This window comes from Tympanuchus pallidicinctus, unplaced genomic scaffold (genome assembly GCF_026119805.1).
Source record: "Tympanuchus pallidicinctus isolate F22 unplaced genomic scaffold, pur_lepc_1.0 scaffold23, whole genome shotgun sequence".
Classification (NCBI taxonomy): Eukaryota; Metazoa; Chordata; class Aves; order Galliformes; family Phasianidae; genus Tympanuchus; species Tympanuchus pallidicinctus.
Window position 1 is genome coordinate 4175260 of NW_026294740.1, and position 19872 is coordinate 4195131.

Below are 19872 nucleotides of genomic sequence, written 5' to 3' on the forward strand. Positions count from 1 at the left end.
CTAGCCACATGACGTGACAGGGAGCACTTTTATCTTCTGAATAGGTTAGATAGCAAACCATGTGTAAGTTCACAAACAAAGATCTGCCTATTTATCTTTAAAGGGCTATTAAAGTAGAGGACAATGTGTATTTTTCTAATTCTGAAGCCAGATGGCTTTTAGAGAGGACCTGAACTTCCATCTTGGAAGCAGTATAGTTATTTTAATGTATTCATGGGGCACTTGAGTGATTTAAATGTTTGAGTGATTTAAATAGGTTGACTTGATGGACATCAGTGAAATATTTTGGTGGCGGCAAAGCAAAAAGCCCGTTTGAGACTGGAGAGCTGCTGGAGCATTGTGGCTTCAGCCATCAGCACTCTGAGGATGTTGTGGTGGAGCCACCAGTGTCTAGATGAAGCTAAAACCAAAAAGATGCCATGTAGCTCTGGGCAAAAGCAAGACTTGTGGTGTCATCCTGGTTACATTCTCATGGGGTGAACTGCCTTTGACCACTCTGTCTCCTTTCTGTTTATTTCAGACTTGTCTGAAGAAGTGTGTGGTGCTGGAGCATGGCTGATAGCATTGTTCCAGCAAAGATCATGTTTCAGAACCAGCTGAAGGAAAGACAGTAATTTAATTTGCAAGTGCTTTCAGACAAATTACGTAAATGCTATAAACCTAACTGCTTGTTCTGTACTACTGAATGCTCAGACTGCCATAAAGTTTCACAGAACAGCATTCACAGTTAAATTATCAGGAGAGTTATTTTCTCAAGTCCTTATTTTCACTGAGTCATGGAATCATTCGGGTTGGAAAACACCACTGAGGTAATTAATTAATTCTATCTGCTTTGATAAGAGTCTCCTCTTGGTTGTTTTATGCATCGTCTCAACCAATGTGAATTTATTTGAAGTAAACTGGACTGACATTTACTTACAGTTGTAAGATAAAGGTCTAAATATGAGTTCAGATATTGACGGAATGTTGGCTGGAACAAGATGGGTACCATAAAAACTGGTCAGTGGAATGTCATCCTGGCTTTACCTGGGGAGAATTAGTTTTCTGACTGGTGGCTGCTATCAGCTGTTCACTCACTCCCCCGTACCCCAGTGGGAAAGGAGAGCAAACTGGAAAAAAGTAAAACTCATGGGTTGAGACGAAGTCAGTTTAATTAGACAGAACAGGAGAGGAAATTAATAATATTAATGACAGAATAATATACAAAGCAAGTGATGCACAATGCAGTTGTTCCCCAACCAAAGACGACCAGTCAGTGAGCAGCTCCGTGCCACACTTTGCACAGGAGCAGTACCTGTCTTTATGAAACACAGCTCGTGGGTGGGGATGTGCAGTAAAACACTTTTATTAGAAACAGACCAGCTGATCCCTTTTGGCTCTGTCTGGCATTGTGCAAACCTTCCTAGAGATCTAATGCTTGCAAGACAAACCCCAGTTGAAAAGATGATAAGTAGCTCCCAGGGGACTGGGAGAGACTGGTATGCCATTCCCAAATGAAAGAATCTCACATTTCCACTACAATAGCACAGTGTGCTGCTCTCCTTCTCATCAATGTTTTTGCCTGTGGTTTTCCCAGCATATTTATAGGTGGTGTGCAAATGGGGTGGCAAAGAGTCACCTTCTGTTCCTGGAGGCAAAAGTTAATAGGAGTGAGATGAAGAGAGGTAGCACAAGGCCCTCTAGGTTTCTAGATAACACAGGAGAACTGTTGAATGGAAGACAGTAGATAAAAGAGAAGAGAAGCACGTGGTTTCCAGCAGTAAATCCATCTCGCCTTTCACAAGGCTTTGTTATTCTTGCAGCTAAAAATCACTTTTCTGATGCATCTACCAGGGACAGAGAGGAAGGCACTGTGAGGCTGCAGTTTTCCAGCTGTAAGGCAGGGACACCATGATGTACATCACTCAAGCAGGCTTACAGGGTACTGTACTCTGTAAGCACTTTTCACACCAAAGGATGCCAAATGACACAGTTGCTCTTCCAGTTCTAAAGAGGGGTGGCTTCTGATGCTGAATTAGAGGGAAGAATAGGGGGAAGATCTTTACAAAGAAGTCTTGCACATTTGGCTTGAAACGTGGTAGACCAGCACAACTGTGATTTGGTGCAGGTCCTTATTTTTGCAGGTATATGTGAAATGCTGAGAGGTGTGCCTGCATTTCCTGCTAGGGGTACAGAGAAGGGTTTGTGGTCCTTATGTTTCTCTCTGCAGAGTGGCAGAGAATCCAGGAATGCTCCCAGTCCTAGCAGCTGATGTGCAATCCTTCTACTGAAGGGCTGATTTTCAGGTGAGGAGCCAGCTGACCACGAGTTCAGTACATCAGCTGCTCACCTGTCTGCAGTGCTGCCCTGCTGCTGAGTAAACAGCTCTCTCAGAGGTTCCTCAGAAGGAAGAGAATATTCTCTAACTTTCTATCAATAGGTTTCAAAGGAGAAATAAAAAAAAAAAACAAACCCACAATCCACAAAACCCACAAATCAGCCCTTGAAGTGATGTCAGTTTCGTCTCTCTGCCTATCAGCTCCGTGTTGATAGCTAGGCTTCCTGCTGGGATGGGACAGACAAAAGGCTGTTTAGGGAGGCATTTGGGTAAAGGAGCATTGATTGCTTCCAGCCTGTGTAACTACAACTGAGTGTGTAGCCATTGTTGCTGGGAGCACACTTCTTTTTGTTTATTTGTCGGCTGTTTTTCTTTAAATTCTCTCAGATGAGGAGGCCCATCAGTCTTCTCAGCTTGGTGTTTCCGAGAAAGGAAAAAGGAATGCAGGGACCAGTGCCATTTCAGTTATGCAGCTTAAGCAAGGCAGGGTCCATGGCAAACAGCTGAAGAAGCAGAAAAGCAGTGATGGAAAATTTAATCTGTTCCATTTAAGAGGTTAGCACCTCTAGCTGTGGCCATAAGGACCTCAAAGAACCTGAGCAGGAGCTGTGATAACAGAAAGAACCAGAAAGAGTCCCAGTGATTAGTGGCTGTAATGTAGGCAAATTCAGAGCACTTATAGCCTACCTCCAAGCAAGTGATTGCTCCAAGCAAGGACTTCACCTCGTGTGGGAGAGCTGCCTGTGTTCACATTGCTGGCTGGAAGTAGGGGAAATATTCCAGGTCGGACCCATGACATCTGCTGTCATAAAGTAGATTTCAGGCCGTTTCCTTACCAGGTCAGCTGGGTAAGGCTGGATACCACATAGGCAAAACAGCACTGAAAACCACAATGGTTTACACATTCTTTGTGCAGTTCTGCTGCTCTCGCAGCACATCTTGGCATGCCCTCTTCCTTTGCACAGACATGAGGAAGTGGAAAGCACACAGAGCACAGGAGAATAAACAAGGTTTGATACACAGCCCTCAGGAAGCTTTGCACACAGATAAATTATTGGTGTGGCTCAGGCTTGTGCTAACAGCCTCAGCACACGGATCAGATTGTGATAAGGTTTATTTAAAAAAAAATAAACAGATGAATCTGCCTTTTGTCTGCCCAAGATGTAACTAAAGATATAGTTAAGTGGATCTGGAGTTAAACAAAATGTTAGAAAAGTACTAGGAAAGAGCCATCTTCACTTGGCTTCAGGTAAGTTTCACTCAAAAAAGTCTTATTTTCAGTGCTGAAGAACAGAATAGTTTGTGGTGTAGGCATTGCTGCTGGCAGCTGGTTGTGCTGGGCCAGGAGCTTGGAGTCTCTGCACAATGAGAGAAGCAGCATCTCTTGGGACTGCCGGTAGGGCTGCCAGAGGAGCACACAGAACCTCTCATCTGGGAAAGGAAGCTGGCGTCTGCCCTGTGGCCTTTGAGAAGTTGCCAGCGCCTGTGTCAGGTTGCAGTCTTGCCAATTATCTCCCTGGCAGTGGAGGTGAATGAAAAACAGTTTTCTATGGGCTGGGAGCCCAGTAAGTCCCAGCAATCAGGCTTCTTACAGAGCTTTGTAAGGGAGCAGCTTTGTTCTTGGTCTGTGTTTTCACTGGATCATCCCTCACCATGGCTGAGTGTGCAGCCACACTTCCTAACCTGACCTTGTGTTTGAGCTCCCCAGGCTGCCTGAGCTCTGGCAGGCTGATTTCAGCAACGAGGGTGAAAAGAAGATGAAATATTATTCCAAGGAAATGAAACCCATTAGGATTTGGGATTTTTGTTTCTTTGTTTTTTCTTCCCTTGCACAAAGACAGGAAGGTGAAAAGCTGTATGTTTTGCATAGCGACCCTGCTTTCAGCTCCTGTACCTGCCAGAGATTTGACTATTCCCCAACGCACAGCCTTTGCTGAGCAGAGTGCTACAGACCTCTCCACAATTGTTAGCACAGCTCCTCAAGAGCAAAGAAAGCTGCCTTTTTCTGGTTGTGGGAATCTTGCTGTCCCTCGTGGCTCTTGGGTTTGCAGCAATGTTACGTGGAGGAAGTCGAAGGAAAATGCTGACTGCCTCCAGAATTTCCCTTTGGGATTCTGTGAACAATACATGCCTTGTAGTCACATACAAGCAGCTTCTCCCAAGCAGAATGCCCAAAGGTGCAGAGGGCTGGGAAGACAAAGGCTGAAATGAAGCCATTGCTATATGTGCTGCATATCAGTGCTTCAGGACCAACAGCTGCCCTCATAAGACAATGTTTTGGAGATGTGAGCAGAATTGCTGCTTGCATGTTGCACTCCCAGACCTGTAACCTGGCTCTCCAAAATTGCTTAGGGCTCCTGAGTGCTGCATGACCAAACCCTTTCTAAATGCCTCTCACTATTCAATGGATCTCCTCTGATCCTAGGTTCACTTGGGGAAGATTGAAATGTTCTGCTGTAGATGGAGGAGCATAGCCTGGGCTAACAACCTCCCCATGTTGCTTCAAGGACTTTTTCAAATCTGTTGTTGTTTCATTGTTTCTCTCCTCTGTCCTCTGATAACTGGTGTTTTTCACTTTAATCCAGAGAGTGGAATTTATTAGGAAGAAATACAGTTACTGCTGATGTAGCTACAGGGACTCCCTGCAGATGCTAGGATGCATCAGCTGGGACAAGGTAGGCATGAAACCTTTTGTTGGCTTTCCTGTAACTTAGAGCAAACATCAGCACTCTGTGTGTTTAGGAGCAGTGTGAATGTTAGCTTCTAACATTTGTGATGTTGGCAACAAAAACTTATTCCCAGTTTTGTTTTTGATAAGAACTGCACAAAACCAGCTTCCAGACTAAGAGCCATTCCCACTTGAGTTATCAGGGTTAATATTTAACTGCTCCCTGTGAGTTAAAATAGCTGTTTGCTGTAGTATGTAAAACTGCATTTCAGGTGCGGGGGATCATCTCTGTTTGCTTTTCCCTTTGCTAGTGGGGAGAGGTGTTCTGGGCTGCCAAGTCAGTCTCTGGCAAAGTGCACATTTGCATGATATGAACTGGGGAAACTGGGACAGGGCAAGACATTGTCAGGTGCTACGGATCAATGGGAAACACCATCTCCTAGATCTGGATATGCTGATAGCTCCACTCAAGTGTGGTGTGTGCCCTCAAAGCTGTGGCAGGGATTCATTCACCCTCGAAATGTTTTGTGTGCACGTGGCATCAGTGGAGCTTTGTTTGAACTGGCACTAGTGACGAGGAAAGCCTGGTTCTACTTGTCCTATTGAGATACAGTAGTGTGGAAAGCAGTTGTCTCTCTGTACGTGATGACATGATTCAAACATAAGGAACACAAAGAAAGAAATGGTATTGTGGTTTCACCAAAGCGATGTACGTCTTCTACGTTCTGCAGCTGTTCATGGACCCAAGTTCATCCATGCCCTGTATCACTGTTGAAGTAGCATCATTGGCATTTTCTGTCTACTCAGTGATCATTATGAAGGGATGGGGCAAGAGTTCAGCCCCAAAAAGGGACTGGTCCTGGCCATGGCAGTGGAGGAAACTTGACAGGGAGCTCAAAAAGAACGGCTGGAGAGTGCAAACTATCTGTGTGCCATCTGTCTGTGTGACAGCTCAGAGCCAAAGGACATGTTTCTGAGCCAGGTGAGCCTGTGTAACAAGTTTGTTGGCCATAGCAGAGTGAGATTGGGGTGAAGTTGACATGCTTTTAAGAAGTGAAAAAGTGAGGCTGAACTCTGGTAGTCTGAAAGTTGGGTTGGCTGGTTGGAGAGGGAGGGGACTGGCTGGCTGCAACTGTCAGATAATCTGACTGTAAGCACTGACTCCTCTGCATTGTGGTGGATTTGCAAGGAGTCCAGCTCTGATCTGCAGCAAAGCACTCCCGAAGTAAAATGGATGTGTGTCTTATCAGCTTTTGTGGGCAGGGATTGCTTTTGGATTGGAGCTACAGTCATGGCAAGAAGAAACCAAAGATCTGTTTATGCTTATGCTTTGAATCTTTCCTGGTCCCTCAGGTTGGTAGTAGTTTGAAACCCATTTTCTTCCTCTAGTGTGTGACAACCCTGCCTGTGCTACAGGAGTTGGAACTGGATGATCTTCAAGGTCTGTTACAACCCATTCCATGTTTCTCTGACTGCAAGTATGGCTGCTCTCGTACTTCACACCAGTGCTCCCAGTGATGCCTCCACCAGATTAGAGGTAAAGGATTTCCTTCTTCTTACACCAGACTAACTTCATAGAGGGAAATAGAGGAAACCTCTCCTGTCTGTAGTAGAAAGTGTTTCTTTCCCCAGTTTGGGTAGCAGTAAGTTTTAAATAATAGAATAGGTGTAAAACTGCTGTCTTGCCTGACAAATTGGACCTGTGTGTGAAGATACAGGGAGCCTTAGGAGAGAGGGTGTGAACATTCTTGCAGGCAAATCCAGAGAGAAGGACCAGCCCACTGGTTCAGTACACCTGGAAATAGCTGCATGGGGCACACCTCTGGGCAGCAGCAGCAGAGCTTCCATCTCTCCCGGGCCTCTCACTATGCGGTTTTTAATCAGAAGACTTCCTAAAGATCCCAGAATATTCCGTTGGCTCCTTATTTTAACAGTCCTTTCCCTCATCGTTACTTGTTTTAGCTCCTTGTTTGGCGTGGATAAAAGTGTTTTCAGGTAAGAGCCCTGCTTCCTTGCAGTACATGCTTGTGGGTACGGTGCTTCTGCTCTCTTTCTCTCCCTCTCTCTTTTAATCTTGAAAGTTGCACTTTGGATCTGAGTTTGATGACCACTTTCCTTTAGAAAGCTGTGTTGTATGCAATCAGAGCACAGTGTTGGAAGATCGCAGCCAAACTTTCTTCTGCTGTATTGCCTGCTCCCAGTACTTCCCTGCACAGTTGTATTAAGAAAGCAGCTTTTACTCTGTTCCCATAGTTTGGCACTACTTTGTAGCTCCCATAAGGACCTCACCCAATTCTAGCCTCGATTGCATTGCTAGACATTGAATTTGTTGTGATACCTTTACATTTATAGTGACTTCAACACTTGATTCCTAAAGTAATACAAACATGCAGTGTACTGGCACACTGATGCCACGCTGACATGATAAAGATATAAGTTATCTTTTTTTTTTTTTCCATTCCTGGCTTCTTTAGACCATTTTGTCCTGCAAAGATACTGGAGACACTTAACACTGCTGAAACTGTATGTAGAACACACCCAGGCATGTGCAGTATGTAGTTGTCTCTGTTTCCACTTCTGTGCCTTTGTATGTAACGTGAAATACAGAAAGCAGCATTGTCTTGGTTTTATTTGCTTCAGGGCTCAGTAAATTGGAGAAAGAGGTGACAGTAAGTAGTATTGTGCTTCCACAGTTGTTTGCCAGCTCTACTCCAGAGGCTGCTGTTTGATGAACTGGGTTGAACCAGTTGTCTGGTTTTAGAGAGTTGATCAGGGATCAAGGTCTGTGCAGGCACAAGTGCCTGGCCACGTGCCTCTGACTGCAAGAAGGTTTTGGATGCATAGAGCCCTCCATTTTGTATTTCAGTCTCAGTGTTACCAAATGTCTTTTTATCTAGAATATAAGTGAAATATTTCCTTTTACTGGAGTATGCAGTGACACATTTAAATGTGCAGGGCTATGATAGAAAGCAACCACTGCATCCCTGATTGAAGCTGGTTAAATGAGAGGAAATAGAGGAAGAGCTGATAGGCTCCTCTTTTTACTGGGAATGATGTTGTAAATGTCCAAGTATCCATTTTATATCAACTGATTTTTAAAAGCCATCCTAGGCTAATAATTTCCTAATCACTTCAGTGCATTGCTCTGCAGCCTCAGCAGTAATCAAAGTGCTCCAACCTCTTACCTGCAGAGGTGCATTTTTCCCATTTATTACCTTGGGAGCACTTCTCAGAATCATGAAATAAACAAGTTATTTGAACAATTGTACCACCCAAGGGGCAAAGTGTGAGATCTGACAACTGTGTCAGTTTGTTGTGGAAACTTTTGTTACATGTAAAAGCTTAGCTGCAGAATTTTCCAGCTTTCTTTTTCCTGTTCCACCTTACAACTGTGCGTACAGGGAAGGTTTCAATTAGATGTCAGAGGTACATTTTTCACAGAGAGGGTTGTGAGGTGTTAGAACAGGCTGCCCAGAGAGGCACCTCCATCCCTGGAAGTGCTCAGGACCAGGTTGGTTGGGCCCAGGGCAGCTTGATCTAGAGGTTGGCATGCTCTGGGTGCCTGATCTAGTGGTTGGCAGCCCTGCCCGTGTGGAGCTGGATGATTTTTGAGGTCCCTTCCAACACAAATCACTCTAGGATTCTATTCTAGGTACAGAAGAAAGATTGTATACATATAAGCTTTAGAATGTATTTAATAGCTTTGAAGTGCCTGTTGTAAGGTGTTTGTAGCTGGTGAGTGCTGTTGTGATGCCATTGCAATAGCTGAGGGGAAAAGGAAACAGTGCCTTGTGGCCCCAGATTACAGCTCTGGATTCAGTCCTTGGTTCTGACCCAAACTCAAGTGGTGAAACTGGGGGTTGTACAGTCTTTTTCTGCATTATTATATCTGAGTTCTCTCTGCAGGACATTTAGCTTCCTCAGGCAGGATCTGCACTGGAGCTGTGTCTGACCTGTGGCGTGCTCTCTTTGGAAGATATCTTAAGTAAATCTGAAGATGGAATTGCCTTTCTGAAATCCCTTAGGATTTGATCCTGGGATATTACCAGTTTGCATTATATCTGATTGGTCTCTCTGAGGCAAGCCAGTTTTGGTGATGAGCTGGTTGTTCTGGGAACCAAATTATAGAGCATATGGTAGGAGTTGGTCTTTTTATGACTGTCATTTCCAGTGTCATAGAGATGGTGTAAAGGAAGTGATGCATGCTTATGGAGCGAATTTTACTCCTTATTAGACTTCCTTTTCTGAGCTCTGTAAGATCTCCGTATTTTTAACACCTGTCTGCTGATAAATAAGGCATAAGGAATGCCAGGTGTCTGTCTTTGTGTTGTGTCCCATGTCCTGAAGTCAGTGTCTCTGAAACAGAGTCCTGCAGTGCTCTATGTACACTCCTGGGGACTGTCGTGCCCTGGGCAGGGCAAAGCTATTCTGTGCTGGTTTGTAGTTAGTGCCAACGTAGAGCATATTTTGTGAGTTAAGTCCCAAAGAGGAAATTTGAATAAAACTTTGTTGGCAAATACCAAAATGAAATTGAATTCAGACAGCATCCTTCTAACAAGGGTGTTTTACTTCCCTGCAGAAACTCAGTTGCAGATACCAATGCAAGTCATCTGAATGTAATGGTTGTGTGCAGAAGTGATCTGAAGTGCAGTCAAGAGCACAAGAAGTGTGCTGGAAGCTGCTCAGTGTTAAGTGGAATGTGTTTGTGATGTGTCTGCTTTTCCTTTGATTGCATTCAGGCAGCTCAAGATTTACCAAAGCATCTCACATATGCTACAAGTGGACACCCAAGATCAGCAAAGCTCAGACTATTCTGCTAATGGGAGCATTTTGAAGGTTGGTTTGGAGAGAAACGCTACGTGGCTCGAACTGAATACTGCTGTGAGCACACCAAGTTGGGAAGGGAAGAAGGAGGAGAAGGAAACAGTGAGACCAGTTGCCAGGGTGGAAGAAGGCAAGGAGAAGGTGACTGTGAAACCATTCCCTGAGGTGGCGGGAATCAAGAATACAACAGCATCAACAGCCTCTGTAGTGAAGAGAACAAAGGAGAAAACAACAGCAAGGCCAGATCAAGGGGTAGAGGAAGCTGATGGAAAGAGAACAGTTCCCAGGATGAAGGGAGACAAAGAGAAGGCGACTGTGAAACCATCCTTTGGGATGAAGGTGGTTCATGCAAACAGCACATCCAAAGACAAACCAAAGGCAGAAGAGCCTCCTGCGTCAGTGAAAACCATAAGACCTGTGACTCAGGCTGCCACAGTGACAGAAAAGAAGAAACTGAGGGCTGCTGATTTCAAGACTGAGCCTCAGTGGGATTTTGATGATGAGTACATACTGGATAGCTCATCTCCAGCATCGGTAGGTGTAATGGCCTTGTGTGTATGTCCCTGCTGACCTCTTTGTCTGCTGTCTCCTGGGCATCTTTGCCCTTCAGAGCGGAGGCTGATGTCCAAGCTGGTAGATCAACCCACTCATGTAGGCAGGTGCTGCTGAGGCTCAGAGCAGGAGAGCTGTGTGAGTATGGCTCAGTTGGCCTGGCCTCTCCTCCGCCATGCTCCAGGATGGGAAGTTGTTGGAACTGCACCCATTTTCGTGGGTTCCTTTCTTTAAAAGTCAGCCAGAACAATCTTTCTATAACTCAGGAGCATCAAGAGCTGGGGAGAATATCTCTGCTGCTAGATGTCCTACAAGGTGATTCCAGTCTTGAATGCTTTGCTCTGTTGCATAGGAGACTTAGGTACATAACGCAGCTTCTGTGTAGCACAGTGCCCTAAAGTAAGTGCCATTACACTTAGTCTTGTAATGTCTGTGACAGACCTTCAGAGCCTAGCCCTAAATCATGGTCCTAATATGGGTGTCTCATTTCCTGGGAAACTGAACATCTCCATTGTGATGAGGACTCAGCTTTTACAGTTCCCAGATTTGCCTTGATCTTTGTGTTATGCAGCCAGGCTAAAGTAATCAGGGTTGTGGGGAAGGAACAGGAGTACATCTGTGTAATCTGTTTTCCCAAGCAGACGTGTAGTAATGCGAGTCAAAAGCTTTGGCAGCAGTGGGAAACTTGTGCTTGTGCTGTGCTGTAAGGAGTGACATTGGCAGTGGGAGTGAGGAGGATCCCGATGTACTGAAGCGGAGGCTTTCTCACTTGTTTGAGTTGAAGTCGGAGTGAAGTGAAAGAAAAGTTAGGTGATGGTTGGTGAATGCTTATCTTACTGCTCCAGAGACAGCAGAGCAGAGAATGTTGGTGGCATTAAGGTGAATGTTGGTGCTGCTGGAGAGGTCTGCCAGGGCTGCAGGCACTGCGTCATTCTGCTCAGGCCTCCCCCTGCTCTCTTGAAAATGTTAATGCCAACCCCACTGTGCCTTGGGAGACACACAGAGAGCAGAGGTAGATTAGCTGCAGTGATGAAATATCCGGGGTGAACTTTACTGTTTTGAAGTTTTCTTTCTGAGTTCTTTCTCCTTTGTGGTCTTTGCCCCTTTTGGCAGTGCAAGCCATTCTTTTGCTGACAGGTTGTGCTCTTCAGGGTGGCGTTGAGCCACATGAGAGGAGAAGATTCGTGATTCTATTAAATAGAACATTTGGCTGTTAAACCTTTGAGCTCATTTACTGGCCCAGCCTTACTGTGACACAGCAGAAGGGCCTGGCTCACAATCATGTGTGTGGAGCAGGATGTGCATCCTTGTTCCTGGACTAGAGGCACCCAAAATACAAATGGGAGTGGGCAAAATATGAGGCTGAGTGTGCGTGTGCCATATGTGGCAGTCCCTCGCCCTTCCTGCCCTGTGCTACTGCTCTACACATAGTGGGGTTAGGTCAGCTGGATGGTGACTCCCAGATGCTTCTGTCTTCTGTAGCTCCCTGGAAAAGACATGCAGCTATCACAGAGTGCAGAGCAGGAGCTGGCAGAGAGATGAGGGACAACAGCTTTCAGCAGGAAGCCAAGTGTTCTTCATTCTAACTGGGGCTGCAGAGCATCTGGGCTTGCAGAACAGCTGAGACAGCGGGGAAAACCCTTCCACAATAGTGGAACATGGAGGAAGTACGTGCAGAAGGGTTGTTGGTGAGGATAAGGATTTAGGCATCATGCACTGAATCTTGCTTCCAAATGTCATCTCTAATTCTGCAAAGAGAAGGAGTAACTACAAGTGCTTCCAACTTCCTTCATTTCCTGCACAGTCAGACTTTCCCCTAATTCCTCTTGTATTGATCCAGACGAGCTGTGAGAAGTACCAGGCCTCAAACAGTACAAAGTACAGCTTGAACATCCCTGTCTCTGGACATGTAACATGCTAAAAAATGAAATGACACCAACATCAAACCCTGCACAGTATTTTTGTCATTGCAGTGCTGTCATGACAAGCAGAACGTCAGCAGGGAGCCCAGCTCAGCTGTGAGCATGCTGCAAGGCTTTGGTAAAGCCTGGCCACTTCTGGGTCTTTGAGGTGGGCACATAGGTCCACTTGGTCTTCTTTTTTGTACTCTGGTAGATACTGTAGTAACTGTTTGGGGAAGATGTCTAAGAGAATAAAGGCTAAATTGACTCAGTGGAAAATCCACCACAGTTGGAGCTCTCTGCTCTCCATCTGCACACACAGCCTAATGCTTGCCAGCTGCAATGAGACCATTCTTGTTACCAGCTGACTTGGATTCTCTTGTCAGCTGTAAGTTGCTCTGCTGTTCCTTTAGGAGATGGAATAAGCTGTGTGCTTTTTCTTTTCTTTTAAGGGAACAGCAGTGGTGATCTGACCCCACCTGTGTGTCAGTGTGCGCGTGCATGTTGTATCTGAGATCAAAGGCCTGTGAGCTGTGTTGTCAAAAGGGACTGCTGGCCTTATCTGGTTCATTTAAAAAAAACATAAGACCATGACCAGGTTACACCTGTTACAAGTTTCAGTTGGCAACAGGTAGTGAGGCCTGAAGCCATTAAAACCTGTGAGAGCTACAGGCCTGTTTTTCTGAAGAGGAAAGTCTCCGAGACTTGGCGTAATCCTGCCTTACCTGTAAGTAATTTTGCATCATCTAATTGTTCATCTGTTATTGTGCCTCATTTCTGTGGTAATGGGGACACTGAGAGGAGTGGATGATCCATTGGATTTCTCTGATTCTTTACATGACACTTATGCATAGGCACTCAGACAGGTTTATCAGCTTCTTGCTGATCAGCCCTTATTGTTTCTTCTTGTTTTTCAAGACTTGCTCTGAATCAGTGAGAGCCAAGGCTGCCAAGTCTGACTGGCTGCGAGATCTTTTCCTGCCAAACATCACACTCTTCATAGACAAGAGGTACTTCAATGTCAGCGAGTGGGACCGCCTGGAGCATTTTGCACCTCCCTATGGCTTCATGGAGCTCAATTACTCACGTGAGTCTTCCAGGGTTGTCAGAATGGGACCATGAAAACTTCCCACAGGAACTGTATGCTGGGTTTCTGGTGTTTTGCAGGACCTCCTTGACAAACACATCAAGCTAGGTGGATCTTGTGGAGGAAATTGTGGTGGTTTCCCTGGGTCCATTCTCAAGGTTCTTGATGCTAATGCTCCACCATGTTTGCTTCACAGTGGTAGAAGAAGTCATGTCACGCCTGCCCCCAAATCCCCACCAGCAGCTGCTCCTGGCCAACAGTAGCAGAAACGTGTCAACGTGCATCAGCTGTGCCGTTGTGGGGAATGGAGGGATACTGAATAACTCTGGAATGGGCAAGGAGATCGACTCCCATGACTACGTGTTCCGGTGAGACGACCTGATGGTTCCTGGGAGACACACAGCTAGCCTGCTGTGGCCAGCAGGAAGCTGTGCTGACTGCCAGCTGCGCAAATGATTGGTGGCAGGAGGAGATGAAAAACCACAAAGGTTTTTCTCTTATCTGCTAACTATTTGTTTGATTTCCTTGGACAGGGTGAGTGGAGCTGTCATCAAAGGTTACGAGAAGGATGTGGGAACAAAAACCTCCTTCTATGGATTCACAGCATTCTCCCTTGTGTCCTCTCTCCAGAACTTGGGACGCAAAGGGTTCAATAAGATCCCGCAGGGGAAGGTTAGTCAGGACAATGCTTGTACAGCTTTGACAGGATTCTGTTAACCTGTCACCTTCATTTCTGATCTTCTCGTGCGTGGTGGGCAAAGGGGCTGAGCTTACACTTCAGCACTACTCTTAGTGAGGGATCCGTGGCTTGAGAGTGAATGTTCACAGTGGCCAATTGTGCTAGTCCTACCCTAGCCCTTTAGAATATAATAGAATAGTTCACTTGGAACTGCCTGGCCACACCAGGGCCTGCCAAAGCTAAATCATATTATTACAGGCATTCTCCAAATGCCTCCTGAACAGTGGCAGGCAAGTCATCAGCCACCTTGTTGGGAAGCCTGATCCAGTGTTCAGCCACCCTCACAAACCTTTAGCATGTTGAAGTAGCTATGGATCAGATGTTCTCTCCACTCTGTCACTGTGGGATGGTTAAAAGCTGCAGAGCACCGGTGTGTGCTTGAGCAGCTCAGTCAGCTCAGATGTCTGCTTGCTTTTTGGTGTTAAAGGACGTCTCTCTTGTGTTGTTCATTAACGCTCACTTTTTCTTTCTTAGCATATCAGGTACATTCACTTCCTGGAGGCAGTTAGAGACTATGAGTGGCTGAAGGCTCTTCTGCTGAACAAGGATATCAGGAAAGGATTCCTGAACCACTATGGGTAAAGCAAACCAGCTCCACCTGTACGTCCTTCAGCGTGGAGCTCTCTGCTGTACCTTCGTCTCCACAGTGCTCAGTCTGCTGAGTTGCAAGACCAGCTTAAATCCTCCCTTCTTTATCTGATTTATCTGAAGAAATGTCTTCTTTCCCTCCCAGCTGTGAGCACTGCTGTGACGCCTCCTTCCTAGCTATTTCTATAGTAGCTGCTTTTAGTGGTCTGTGGTCTGAGCTCAGAGAAAGCTTTGAGTTTCTGTGGGATGAACACGAACTGCTCTCTGCTTTGATGTCTGTGTGTGGTCCTACTCATGGGTGAAGAGCTGGTTTCACCAAGTCTTATCTATACACATGCATGCTTTAGATATTTCCATCTCCTTTGTTGCCACTCTTGCAGCAGGCTTTGGAGGCTTTGTCATCATCTAAGAAATGTTGCAGGATAACTGAACAATGTGATTCTTCTCTCACCACCAAGTACATCAGGCTGATGCTTTCCAGCCATAATGAAACACAGGAGTTTATCCTGAGTGTCTCCCTATTGCTGTCCCCAGGCAAAGGCCCCGGGAGAGATTTGATGAAGATTTCACGATGGATAAGTACCTGGTAACTCACCCTGATTTCCTCAGATACTTGAAAAACAGGTGAGCTGGGAACTGTGTGCTTTCTGGCTGGCAGCATCTCTCTCTGTCTCTGTGCTCTCTCTTTCCAACCCAATGACTTGTAACTGCAGTTGAGCCGTACCAGCAGATTTGGGGTTATCTTCACCAGTGTGCAGTCACTTAAGGTGCTCTGTGGTACTGCAGTGGGATGTTAGCTGCAGGTAGACCTACAGACTTCTCATCTGTGAGCAAAAGCAGCAGCAGCTCTCAGACAGATTGGCTTTCTGCTTCCAAAAGGAGTCAAGTGGCAATGTTAGATGTGAGCAGAGCATTGCTAAGGTGTCAGGATAGTTAGTTAGCCTGTTCAGGACCAACCTTTCATGCTACCCATTGCTCAGCACCTTGAGGAAGGCTCCATAACAGCCCTCCTCTCCTTAGATCATGTCTTAACTCAAGGGATTAGTTGTTCCCTCAAGCACAGTAATGAGTTCTTCTTCAGCATCCTATTTGGCCTGACTTCTTTGCATCTCATGTTCACAAGTGTGCCCTGGATACTATTACTGTTGTAAGATCTGCCAATTGTGGGCCACACATGACCAGGAGATATAGGAAGAAGAGCTCCTGTAGTGCCAGTTCTGATTGTGTTTGCCCTTTGGTCTCCTTGAGAGCTGCATTATGTCTTTCTGATAGATAGCAAATGCAGTGCCAGATGGCTTGCACTCCCCTGCTCATTCTTCTCTCTCTTCTCTGACTTGGGCTCTTTCCAAGGCCAGGAGAGCTCAAATTCTATTTTTAATGTGTGGACTCCTACCTTCCTAACAACTGCTGGCACAAAACACAGCAGCTCCTAGCAGATTTTGTGACCCTCCTTCTGCACCTTTCCTGCGTCGTGTTTCATTCCCGAATGTGGATGGGGGGAGTATACCAGGGACTCTAAAGCCACCTCTGCACTGCAAGGCAAGGAACAGGGAGTGATTTGAATGTACTAAGTCCTTTCATCATGTCCCCATTTATCCCCACTGCTTCTTGACCTGTGAAGTTTGGGCTGAGCTGGGTTCAGTGCAGGTTTCAGTGCAGGTGATGGAAGCATTCTGGACTGGCCTTGTGCTTCACTGAACACACAGCACTACCCACACATGAGCAGTCGTGGCTTGTTTGAAATGCTCAGTGTGGCCACAAGCTGCTGCAAGGAGGGAAAGTGCCAAATGAGCCCAGGAGGACAAGCCATGCACAGCTTGAGGCAGCGCTCAGCAGCCGCTCCGTGCTTTCTTCTCTCATACTGCAGGTTCTTGAAATCTAAGAATCTGCAGAAGCCCTACTGGCGGCTGTACAGACCCACAACAGGAGCCCTCCTGCTGCTGACTGCCCTGCACCTCTGTGACCGGGTAAGGGTAGTACCATTCTTGCTCACACCCCTGTCTGGAAACAAAGGGTAACTGAGTGTGGGTGTCCCCAGCCCTGCCTTGTCAGCTAGAGGGGAACAGAGTGAGCACAAAAAAAGAGCAGCCCTAAAATAGTTCACACAAGGGTTGTGCAGCCTGCTTTAGGACCTGAGAGCTGTTGTGCCTCCCAGGCTTCTTGCACAAGTCAGTGCAAGAGGATGTTGGCTTTCTGGGGCCTCTTTTCACAGCCTGGTCTATATTGGGTGCCCTTGCAGAGTCATTGGGAGGCGTCCTTTTCTGTGCTCCCACCCTGTCTGGGAGCTGTATTTCATTTAGCTCCCTCTGTCCTTGATATCTCCCTGCTGAGCCCTCTTGTCTTTCCCAGGTGAGTGCCTATGGCTACATCACAGAAGGTCACCAGAAATACTCAGATCACTACTATGACAAGGAGTGGAAACGCCTGGTCTTCTACATTAACCATGACTTCAACTTGGAGAAGCAGGTGTGGAAAAGGCTTCATGATGAGAACATCATGAAGCTCTACCAGAGACCCTGACTGTGTGGTGAGGGCCGTTGCCTGGGAAATCTCAACAGCACCTCACAGGGAACAGAAGAGGACCTCAGAAGCCAGGGTTAGCACTGCACTTCCAGGCCCAGCTTCAGCTGCACTGAGATATTTCTGTCCTTTGGTATCTTTATTTTCTCACAACACTTCCTAAAACGTGCATATTCTACAGACCAAGAGAACAGAAGGGAAAAGTGCCTCCAAACAAGTCCCACCTGACTTGTGAATGGTTGTATGCTCTGGTGCTGGGAAAGAGAAATCCAGGATGAATCTGAATAGCAGATGTTCCAGTGCCCATTATCTTAATCGGGTTCTCCCTCTGCAAGGAGATGGTTTGGGGCTAGTTTTGCTGTAGGTGGGTTCTCTCTGTAAGCAGTGCTCTTTGTGGAGCTGGGTGTTTTTGATAAGCAGTGGATAGAAAAGGGGACACGGACCATCCTGTCTCAAGGGGATGATTTGTGTCCTGGAGGTGCTCTTGTCGCTCTGCTCCCTGCAGACATAAAGACTGAACTCTTAACTTCCAAACGCATCTCAGTTCCCAATGTGACTTTGCTGTGACACCTCCTGGGGAGCACTGTGATGCCTGGTGCCCAGCCTGCTGACCTTGGTCTAGTTCACCATCAGCACAAGGGAAGGGGAGAGCTCTCCAGAGTGCAGCAGGATGCTGGACATTGTGCCTCTTGCTGTGGGGCTCCCCTGGCTGCTGGCTGCATGTAGTGAGTCTGGTGCAGAAGCTGGTGCTTGGCTATGCCAGGAGCATGGTGCTTCCTCTCCTACCGGGAGAAATGAGAGTTCTCAATGTCCAGGGATGGATGCTGTCTGTCCTTGCTGCTGACTGGAGTGCCTGCCTACGTTGTGCTGAGAAAAGCACTGTTGCAGCCAGCAAGCCTTTGGAGTACTGGCCTTCTGAGTGGGCTTTTGCAAACAAAATAAACGGCACTGCTTTACCCAAGCTGATTTCCACTGCAGCCCTTTGAGATGCGGTTTGTATCTTGTATCCCAGTCACCCCCCAGAGCCCACGGAGGGTTTTGCTGCTGCACCCACAGGCTCTGTGCCCTGCAGTGCCTGTGCGTGGCTGCAGCCCCGAGTCTTGGGGCTCTGGGTGGGCAGGGAGGCAGCTTTGTTCCTTGCCCATGCATTGCTGTGGGTTGCTTGGTGACCGGCTCCACTGGGTATTCTTCCCTCCTGAATAGGGCTTTTCTCCTCCCAAGAAGTTGGAAGAAGTTTCTTTCAAAAGAAAGAAACTCCCTTCCCCCTCTTCCTCTTTTGTCTCCTTCTTTTCAGGGAAACAGGGCAGGGCTGAGCCCTGCTGAGAAAACGAGGAGCCCAGCCTTTGGGATGGGCTGGCAGCCCCCAGCACCCATCTCCTCTGCAGCTGAGGGTCAAGGAGAGGGAACTCCTCGGGACGATGTCCCCATCAGCAGAACCTGATCCCCCTTGGCTCCTCTCTTAGGGTAGAGCCACGCAACAGAATGTCTGCAGGTTTGGTGTGCCGGGCAGGGCAAAATTGGTGATGCTGGGCTGTGCTGAAGCAGCCCCAGTCTCTCCAGCGCTGCCCTGGTGACCAAGGATGTGGTTCTGGGCCGCTCCAAATGTCCACATCCAAGCCAGCAGCGTTGTCCCTGTGCCACCAGGTGGCAGCTGCTGTCCAGGGCTGTGCTGTGGGCATCCAGGTGTGGCAAAAGCCGTGTCCCAGTGGGCCGTTGGCCCCTCGTGTCCCACACTTCGTGATGCTCACCTGCCCTTATGGATTATGGCATGGAAGCTATTTGGAGTGCACAGGGGTGCACACAGGAGCAGTTTGATGCCATCACACTCTGAAAGCGTTGTCACACAGCCCTGCTTTTTTGGGAGGAAGATGTTGGAGAGAGCCATGAGCTGTAAGTACAGCTGTGTCCTTCTCACTGGGTACCCAGGAGTTAACAGCCCCCAGCTGTTCCCTGCTGGGATGCAGGGACAACTCCCCCTGCTCACAGAGCCGCATTCCTGGCAGGGCTTCCAACCCTTTGTTTGGTTTCCCTCTCTTCTCTTTCTGTGGTGTGAGACAGCACAACCTTCCCGTGTTGGTGACTTGCCCGATGGAATTGGTGTTTATTTGTGTTACCCAAACAGAGAGTGGGTTTGGGGGCACCTCTCAGTGAGGTTTGCACCCTTCCTCACCTCTGCGTGTAGACCTGTGCTCTCTTCTCAGGGATGTGGCAGCAGGGAAAGCCAGTTGGACAAGAAAAACTATTGGTAATAAGGGAGGGTGAACGAGATAAAGGAGCGACCTGAGGCTTTGTTCTGCACAAAGCAGAGGATGACCTCCCTTCCCTGAGTGCCTTGGGAGGGAACTGGAGCGGGGCCCTGCAGGCAAACAGCTCCTGAGATGTGGCAACCTGAAGGCATGGGCAGACCCAGCCCTGGGGCCCAGATCCTGGAGGGGGTCCTGGGAACATCCTGGGATCTCTGGGTTGTCACGCCATGGGAACCCTGCAGGCAGACCAGGCAAGCACTGAGTTGTCCTCAGTGATGCTGTGTCATTAAGGACACAGAGCGTGGCCAGCCCCCACGTGCCCTGCTTCAGCAGATCGAGGGGATGTTTTGCCTGCAGAGACCCTGGCAGGATTGGTCCAGAGCAGCCAAGAGAGCGCTTGGAGTGCCGTCACCTCACCACAATTAGAGGT

At 47.3% G+C, this 19872-nt stretch overlaps 1 protein-coding gene across 2 annotated transcripts; it reads left to right on the forward strand.

Annotated features, from left to right (window-relative positions):
* Positions 1–5744: 5744 nt before the first annotated feature.
* ST6GALNAC1 (ST6 N-acetylgalactosaminide alpha-2,6-sialyltransferase 1) lies at positions 5745–18157 on the forward strand. Of its 2 annotated transcripts, XM_052688128.1 has the most exons (10): positions 5745–5967; positions 6375–6522; positions 9725–10343; positions 13181–13349; positions 13546–13717; positions 13883–14021; positions 14563–14666; positions 15211–15300; positions 16544–16643; positions 17026–18157. In XM_052688128.1, exons 3-10 carry the CDS (start codon positions 9756–9758, stop codon positions 17194–17196), a joined length of 1533 nt encoding a protein of 510 aa, XP_052544088.1. In that variant the 5' UTR covers positions 5745–5967; positions 6375–6522; positions 9725–9755; the 3' UTR covers positions 17197–18157. The 2 variants fall into 2 exon arrangements, with proteins under 2 accessions (XP_052544088.1, XP_052544087.1); XM_052688127.1 differs by lacking the exons at positions 5745–5967; positions 6375–6522 and adding an exon at positions 6724–6980.
* The last annotated feature ends 1715 nt before the right edge of the window (positions 18158–19872 follow it).